Raw genomic sequence first — 8901 nt, forward strand, 5'->3', positions numbered from 1 at the left:
GCGCTTACTACTACTACTAATAATAATGATGGCATTTATTAAGCATTTACTATGTGCAAAGCACATAGTAGGTAGGTCTACCTACCTACCGCTCTCTACTCCGTAATAATAATAATGATGGCATTTGTTAAGCGCTTACTATGTGCAAAGCACTGTTCTAAGCGCTGGGGAGGGTACAAGGTGATCAGGTTGTCCCACGGGGCGCTCACAGGCTTAATCCCCATTTTACAGATGAGGGAACTGAAGTGAAGTGCTTCCCCTATTACTATTCATTCATTCATTCAACCGTATTTATGGAGCGCTTACTGTGTGCAGAGCACTGTACTAAGCGCTTGGGAAGTGCAAATCGGCAACACGTAGAGACGATCCCAACCCAACAACGGGCTCACAGACAACAAAACAAAACATGTAGACCGGTGTCAAAACCGTCAGAATAAATAGAACTTTGTGCAGAGCACTGTTCTAAACGCTTTTCACATCGTGGACTGGGAGAGCTGGGGGGAGGGATGAGAAGCAGCGTGGCTCAGTGGAAAGAGCCCGGGCTTGGGAGCCATAGGTCATGGGTTCTAATCCGGACTCCCCCACATGTCTGCTGTGTGACCTTGGTTAAGTCACTTAACTTCTCTGGGTCTCAGTGACCTCATTTGTAAAATGGGGATGAAGACTGGGAGCCCCCCGAGGGACGGCCCGATCACCTCGCAACCTCCCCAGCGCTTAGAACAGTGCTTTGCACATAGTAAGCGCTTAATAAATGCCATCATATATATAGATGTGTGTATATATATACATCATATATATCTGTATATATATCCATATATATCATACATCACATATATATATGTGATATATACACATATATCATCATCATCATCAATCGTATTTATTGAGCGCTTACTATGTGCAGACCACTGTACTAAGCGCTTGGGAAGTACAAATTGGCAACATATAGAGACAGTCCCTACCCAACAGTGGGCTCACAGTCTATATCCATATATATATGGATATACATCTCGTTGTTGGGTAGGGATCGTCTCTACATGGTGCCGATTTGTACTTCCCAAGCGCTTATCGTATATATAGATCTATAGATCTCTATATATGATATACATCTATAGATCTATATATGATATAGATCTATAGATCTATATGATATAGATCTATAGATCTATATGATATATATGATATGCATCTATAGATATATATGATATATATCTATAGATATATATGATATATATGATATATATGATATATATCTATAGATATATATGATATATCTATAGATATATATGATACATATATGATATATATCTATAGATATATATGATATATATGATATATATCTATAGATATATATGATATATATCTATAGATATATATCTATAGATATATATGATATATATGATATATATCTATAGATATATATGATATATATCTATAGATATATATCTATAGATATATATGATATATATGATATATATCTATAGATATATATGATCTATAGGGCGGGAGGAAAAGAATTGGATGCAGGGGGATGGGGCAGGGTCCCGGGCCGTCGTCGGGGGCCTGCTTGCGATGCGCTGACTCCGTTTCCCCCCTTTCCCTGCCTTAAGTGGGCGGTTCCACCGCCTCCCCCCCCTTCCTTCGGAATGGAACCTTCCGGTCCCTCCCTCCCCGTTGCCAGGGACGCCCGCGCGGTTGCCAGGGAAAGCCCCGGACGTGACGGCCGCCCAGCTCGCCCGCTCCCCGCGCACGCGCAGTGGCTCCTCCCTCTCCCCATCCCTCCCTCCCTCCCTCCCTCTTTCCCTCCCTCCCTCCCGTCCCCTTCCCTTCCCTCCCTTTCTCCCCCCTCCCCCCGGATTGGGGCCGAGGGGGAAAGTAAACACGGGGAGGAGCGGGATTGGCGGATCCACTGCTGGGTAGGGACTGTCTCTATATGTTGCCAGCTTCCCAAGCGCTTAGTACAGTGCTCTGCACACTGTAAGCGCTCAATAAATACGATTGATTGATTGATTGATTGGGGGGGCTGCCATCCCCGAGTCGTGCCCAGTGGGAGGGGGCCCAATGCATGGGCAGCTGGGGAGGGGGAGCCGGGCCTCGACGCCCCCGGAGCGAGGACCTTGGGACCCCCCCGCCCCCCCAGGGGCCTGCAGCAAAGTTAGAGTTAGATCCTTTCTCTATATGTTGCCAACTTGTACTTGCCAAGCGCTTAGTACAGTGCTCTGCACACAGTAAGCGCTCAATAAATACGATTGATTGATTGATTGATCCGGGGGGTTGGACTGTCCCGAGAAGGGGCGGCTGTCGGGGGGGGAGGAGGATCCGCGGGTGCCAACTCCTCCTCCCCGCCCCCAACCAGGCCGGAGCATGGGGGGACCCTGGGCCCGGAGCCCCGCGACCCCCCCAGGGTTGCTGCTGTTGCTGCTGCTGCTTCTGGTGCCCCTGGCCCCCGCCGCCGCCGCCCCCCACAAGCCGGTGATCGTGGTGCACGGCCTCTTCGACAGCTCCTCCAGCTTCCGCCACCTGCTCGACTTTATCAACCAGGTCGGGGGAGGTGGGGCTGGGGTCGGCCCAGGGGAGGGAATGGAAAGGAGGCAGGGTTCGGAGCCCCCAGGGGAGGAGGAGGGTGGCCAACGGGGGGCCCGGCACCCCATCCTCTCTAGCCCACCCACAGGTGCCCGGGAAAGGGAGCCCGACTCGGTGTCTCCCCGTCGGCCAACAGCGGGGCTCCTCCATCCACCTAAACTCTTTGGGGGAATTCATTCTCTCATTCATCCAATCGTGTTTATGGAGCGCTTGCTGTGTGCAGAGCACTGTACTAAGCGCTTGGAAAGTACAACTCGGCAACCACCCCCTGCTCCCCACGGTCCACCCCCCGTGGGCAGCAGGGCCTGAGTATCCTGGCAGGCCTGAGACTCTTCAGAAGAAGGGTCGGTGCTGGACCCATCTCCCATCACCCTTCTTCCCGCGTGGACAGCAGGGCCCGGCATCCTGGCAGGCCCGAGACTTACGAGAAGATGGGATAGTGCTGGACCCTCTCCCAGTTCCCCTCGTCCCCTGTGGGCAGCAGGGCCTGGCATCCTGGCAGGCCTGAGACTCTTCAGAAGAAGGGTCGGTGCTGGACCCATCTCCCATCACCCTTCTTCCCGCGTGGGCAGCAGGGCCCGGCATCCTGGCAGGCCCGAGACTTGCGAGAAGATGGGATAGTGCTGGACCCTTTCCCAGTTCCCCTCGTCCCCTGTGGGCAGCAGGGCCTGGCATCCTGGCCGTCTCCCATCACCCCTCTGAGGGAAGATCCGGGGGTACAGTTGGGTCCGCACGGCCCTTCTCCCCCTTCCCGGGGCCCAGCTCCCGAGGGCAACTTTGAGCCCATTTGGGCAGCTCCTCTCCCCTTGACCCGGGAAAGGAGGCTGCAGCCGAGTGATGTAACCCCCCAACCCCTCCAAGTGCAGCTGGGCCGGGCGACGGGGTTGGGGAGGGGGCCGATCCAGGCCTTCCTGAGGCGGTCAGAGGGTGATGGGGGAAGGGTCAAGAATGCCAAGCCAGCTGACGGCCGGGGGTCCGGGCCAAGTTAGGCCGGCAGAGGGGAAGGACCCCTTACCCGTGAGGCAGGGGGGGCCACGTGGGGCCAACCAGAATCCCGGGTGCCTTTGAGTCCTGAGGCGACGGCGCTCCCTTTCAGGCGTGGACCTGGGGTGTTCCCCCGGTGGACGTGCCGAGAGACCCCGACCCCAGAGAGGGGCCCTGGGGGTTTCTGACACTCCCTCCCCCCGCCTTGCCCGGCGCAGACTCACCCCGGGACCCCGGTGACGGTGCTGGATCTCTTCGACGGCAGCGAGAGCCTGCGGCCGCTGTGGGAGCAAGTCCAGGGCTTCCGGGCGGCCGTGGCCCCCATCATGGAGCAGGCCCCCTGCGGCGTCCACCTCATCTGTTACTCTCAGGGTATGACCCCCTGCCCCCTCCTCTCTGACCTCCACGCCGGGTCGTCCTCTCCGACTCTTAATAATGTGCCGGGTACTGTCCTGAGCGCCGGGGTAGATACGAGCTAATCAGGTTGGACACAGTCCTTGTCCCACGTGGGGCTTCGCGGTCTTCACCCCCATTTGACGGATGAGGGAACTGAGGCCCGGCAAACTGAAGTGACTTGCCCGAGGTCACTCGGCACATATGTGGCCGAGCTGGGATTAGGACCCAGGTCTCTAGACCGTAAGCTCATCGTGACCGTGGAACGTGTCTAGCAACTCCGCTGTATTGCACTCTCCCAAGTGCTTAGTACAGTGCTCTGTGCACAAGTAAACGCTCAATAAATTGACTGAATACAGCAGAGGGAGGTTGGAGTCTACAATTAGGATCGGGGAAATAGAGTATAAGAATATTTACATAAGGACAACCCCCCCCACCCCCAGTTTCTCTCCTTGTATCCCATCCCGCCCCCCGCCCCCGAGTTAGAAAGTCCTTCCTGAAGTCTAACCTGCTCCCTTCTCGTCGCGGCGTCCGTCCTTGGGTCCGTGCCCCCCTCCACAGGGGGCCTGGTGTGCCGGGCCCTTCTGTCCGTCATGGACGACCACAACGTCGATACATTTATCTCCCTCTCCTCCCCGCAGATGGGCCAGTACGGGGGTGAGTATGCGGGATGGGGAAGCGGGAAAGGGGGTCCGGGAGGGGAGCCGGCCGGGATGGGGAGGGAGCGGAGGGCTACCGGGGGAGGAGCTGGGATGGGTCGCCAGACTCCCGAGGGGCAAAGCCGATACCCACACACCCGCCCGGCCTTCCCCCCAACTCCCACCCCGCAACTGCTCCACACCCTCTGACCCCTCCGCCGTTCCCCAGCCCCTCCATCCCTCCCCTCCTCCCTGCGCTCTCTCCCCAGACACAGATTACCTCAAGTGGCTGTTTCCCACATCCGTGAGGTCGAACTTGTATCGCATCTGCTACAGCCCCTGGGGTCAGGAGTTCTCCATCTGCAACTACTGGCACGGTGGGTCAAGACACAGCCGCCGATTCGGGCCCACCCTGCTGGCCAGCCTGCTCTCTCTATAATAATAATTACGGTATTTGTTAAGCGCTTACTACGTGCCAAGCACTGTTCCTGTTCTAAGCGCTGGGGTAGATACAAGGTGATCAGGTTTTCCCACGTGGGGCTCACAGTCTCCATCCCCATTTTACAGATGAGGCCACTGAGACACAGAGAAGTTAAGTTTCTTGCCCAGGGTCACACCACAGACAAGTGGCGGAGACGGGATTAGAACCCGCGTCCTCTGACTCCAAAGCCCCGGTTCTTTCCACTGAGCCACGCTGCTTCTCTGTCTGTCCGTCCGCTAGATAGGCTGCTCTCTGTCTGTCTGTCGGCCTGCCTTCTCTCTGTCAGCTTGCCTGTCTCGTGTCTCTTCCTCAGATCCTCACCACTCTGACCTGTACCTCAACGCGAGCAGCTTTCTGGCCCTGATCAACGGGGAGAGAGACCACCCCAATGCCACTGGTGAGTCACACATCCACCTCCCTCCCCCGGCCAACCGGCCCTTTTTCTGTTTTTAAAAAGGGCATTTGTTAAGGGCTTACTCTGCGCCAGGCACTGTACTGAGCACTGGGGTGGATCCGAGCTCATCAGGTCTCACGTGGGGCTCACGGTCTAAGTGAAAGGGAGGACAGGCATCGAACCCCCATTCTGGATGAGGAAATTGAGGCCCGGAGAAGTGAAGCGATTTGCCCAAAGTCACACAACAGACAAGTGGCCGAGCCAGGGACTAGAACCCGGGTCCTCTGTCTCCCACTGGGCCGTGCCGATTAAGCCCTCTTTTCCCTGGCTCCCTCTCCCTCCTGTCTGAGGGCGAGAGGTCAGCGAAGAGATGATAGACGAGATCGAGACACAGTGGTAGGTTGGCGTTAGAGGAGCGAAGTATGCGGGTTGGTAATGGGGGTGAGGGGGGATAGAGGCCGGGGAGAGGGGACACTCCCCTCCTCCCCTCAGCCCCAGTTCTAGTACTCACTCTGGGTCTTCCTCCCCACCCCACTCTTCCCCCCGCACCGGCCCGGCAGTGTGGCGGAAGAATTTTCTGCGCGTGAAGCGGATGGTGCTGATCGGGGGACCTGACGATGGCGTCATCACACCCTGGCAGTCCAGGTGGGGGCCGGCGGGAGGGCCGGCCGGCCTGGGGGGGTACACCCGGAGGAGAGAGGGAGGTGGGCCTGGTGTTGGGAGAGGGGAGGGACAGGGAGGAGGAGGGGGGCACCCGGCGCGAATCTCCCTCCCCTTCTCATCGGGTCCCCCCTCCTCGCCCCGGTCCCCCTTGTCCCCGTAGCTTCTTCGGCTTCTACGACGCGAACGAGACCGTTCTGAACATGGAGGATCAGCTGGTGAGAGCCCCTCGAATCCCTGATTGCCCGAGGCTCCCCTTCCCCGTGACCACCCTGCCACAGCCCCCCGAGCGTGGGCTCGCCCGAGTTCCCCTCTCTTCCACCCAAAGCTGAAGGGTCCTGGGCAGATACCCACCATCTGCCTTCCCTTCCCCCGCAATCCTCCACCTCCCGCCCACCCGTGTCTCTGCCCCCTGCTCCGGGCCTGTCTCTCCACTCATTCCTCTCCACACTCCTTCAGTCAGTGGTATTCATTCATTCAATCGTATTTGTTGAGCACTTCTTGTATGCAGAGCACCGTACTAAGTGCCTCGGAGAGTGCCATACAACAATAAACAGACACATTTCCTGCCCACAACAAGCTTACGGTCTAGAGTAGGGGGTTACCATTTATTGAGCGCTTTCCACGTCAGAGAAGTGTACTAAGTGCTTGGGAGAGTACCCTGTGCCCCATCTCGTCTCTCCACCCAAACTCTCCCCGACTAGCGATCCGTCGGTGGTATTTATTAAGTGCTTACCGTGCCAGAGCTTACGGTCTAGAGTAGGGAGTTACCATTTATTGAGCGCTTTCCATGTCAGAGAAGTGTACTAAGTGCTTGGGAGAGTACCCTGTGCCCCATCTCGTCTCTCCACCCAGACTCTCCCCGACTAGCGATCCGTCGGTGGTATTTATTAAGTGCTTACCGTGCCTGAGCTTACGGTCTAGAGTAGGGGGTTACCATTTATTGAGCGCTTTCCACGTCAGAGAAGTGTACTAAATGCTTGGGAGAGTACCCTGTGCCCCACTCGTCTCTCCACCCAGACTCTCCCCAACTAGCGATCCGTCGGTGGTATTTATTAAGTGCCTGCCGTGCCAGAGCTTACGGTCTAGAGTAGGGGGTTACCATTTATTGAGCGCTTTCCATGTCAGAGAAGTGTACTAAATGCTTGGGAGAGTACCCTGTGCCCCATCTTGTCTCTCCGCCCAGACTCTCCCCTACTAGCGATCCATCGGTGGTATTTATTGTGCTTACCGTGCCAGAGCATTTGGGAAAGTACCCTGTGCCCCGTCCTTTCTCTCCACCCGGGTCTCTCCCCACTGTCGATCCATCAGTGGTATTTGTTGAGCACTAACCGCATCGTGGAACTGTAATAAGTGCTCGGGAGCGACCCGCAGCCTCGGGCCTGTCTTCCCCGCCCGCGTCTCTCCCCAACACCCGTGCGTCTCTCCGCACCTTCCTCAGGTGTACCTCCGGGATTCCTTCGGCCTGAAGACCCTGGCGGCCCGGGGGGCCATCATCCCCTGCCCGGCGGCGGGCATCCCTCACACAGCCTGGCACTCCAACCGCACTCTGTACGACGCCTGCATTGCCCCCTGGCTCTCCTGAGACCACCCCCGGCTCTTCCCTTCGGCCTCCTCCTACCAGTTGGCGGGGGTCCCTCTGAGTCCTGGCTCTGCGGAGCTTCCCCCCTCAGTCCAGGGGGCCCCCAAACCGGGGCCCCTCCCCAGTCACCTCATCCTCGGACCCTCCTCTCAAGTCTCTGACATTTCCCCTCCTTCTCCTTTCAGGGCTCCTCAATTCTGCGAATGTAGCCAACACCCCCGACCCCTAACCCCACACCTACCCCCGGAACCCCATTTCTGCCTCTCGGCCTCCGGGCCGTGCCCTCCCTCTGCCCCCCGAGATCGGGCTTTTATCACTCTGGCAGCTGCTGCCGGCCCCCACCCTGAAGGGGTAGGGGCCCGAAGGCGGGGAGGGAGGGAAGGGCCCGACCCCCATCAGGATGACTCAGGATGTTTTTAATCTCCCGTTCCCCAAGTGTGTGAGTCCCCAAGTCCCGCCCTTCCCCGTCACCCCGCACCCCAGAGCCCGGCTCCCCCAGTCCGGGGTTTGGAAGATTTTGGGGGGGGGCCCCGGGCGGGAGCCTGCTTTGAGGGGTGTCAGTGTTGGGGCCAACTCAGGCCCCCAGTATGAGCGAGAAGTCCGTTAGGCCAACGTGGCCCATCTCAGGTTTGAGCTGTCCCCCGCCCCCGCACCTGTCCCCCCACTTTCGCCACCATCAGTGTTCCCAGCTCACCCTGGACCCTCCACCCATACAAGGGGTTGGGCGTGAGGGCGGGGGAGAGCGCCCGGTCCCTCTGGGCCCGATCACAGTTCCTGTATAATAATGATGGTATTTATTAAGCACTTACTACAAGCCAAGCACTGTGCTAAGCATTGGCGTCATTACGAGCTAATCAGTTGGGACGCACTCCCTGCCCCATTAGGGCTTCGCGGTCTAAAAGGGAGGGAGAGAGCCGTAATTTTATCCCCGTTGTACACAGGAGGAAACCGAGGCCCAAGCGGCTTGGTCCAGGTGACCCAGCAGGCCAGTGGCAGAGCTGGGCTACGGATCGACGTCTCCTGACTCCCGGTCCCGGGCTCTTTCTGCTAGGCCACACTGTGTTTATGGAAATAAAGTTGGTTCCCGGTTACTCTGTGCCCGGCTGGGTCACTGTGCTAGGGGGAAGTAGCCGGAAGGGGCTAGGGCTGACGGTTGACCGTGTGACTGGCGGCGTGACTGTGTGAT

The 8901-nt window shown here is 57.4% G+C and overlaps 1 protein-coding gene across 1 annotated transcript; it reads left to right on the plus strand.

The window, feature by feature from the left end:
• The first annotated feature begins 1825 nt into the window (after positions 1 to 1825).
• PPT2 (palmitoyl-protein thioesterase 2) lies at positions 1826 to 8806 on the plus strand. The gene is made up of 9 exons (XM_038768336.1): positions 1826 to 1916; positions 2357 to 2541; positions 3786 to 3939; positions 4522 to 4617; positions 4868 to 4975; positions 5393 to 5476; positions 6034 to 6118; positions 6297 to 6351; positions 7575 to 8806. The coding sequence occupies exons 2-9, from the start codon at positions 2365 to 2367 to the stop codon at positions 7716 to 7718; spliced, it is 903 nt and encodes a 300-aa protein (XP_038624264.1). The 5' UTR covers positions 1826 to 1916; positions 2357 to 2364; the 3' UTR covers positions 7719 to 8806.
• The last annotated feature ends 95 nt before the right edge of the window (positions 8807 to 8901 follow it).

Source organism: Tachyglossus aculeatus, chromosome Y4 (genome assembly GCF_015852505.1).
Source record: "Tachyglossus aculeatus isolate mTacAcu1 chromosome Y4, mTacAcu1.pri, whole genome shotgun sequence".
Taxonomy (NCBI): Eukaryota; Metazoa; Chordata; class Mammalia; order Monotremata; family Tachyglossidae; genus Tachyglossus; species Tachyglossus aculeatus.

What these genes read in the sequence shown, in the direction of transcription:
- PPT2 (XM_038768336.1), top strand. Translation starts at nt 2,365, where the DNA reads ATGGGGGGACCCTGGGCCCGGAGCCCCGCGACCCCCCCAGGGTTGCTG. An exon ending in TGCTCGACTTTATCAACCAG is followed by an intron (nt 2,542 to 3,785) that starts GTCGGGGGAGGT and finishes TGCCCGGCGCAG; the next exon opens with ACTCACCCCGGGACCCCGGT. An exon ending in GCAGATGGGCCAGTACGGGG is followed by an intron (nt 4,618 to 4,867) that starts GTGAGTATGCGG and finishes CTCTCTCCCCAG; the next exon opens with ACACAGATTACCTCAAGTGG.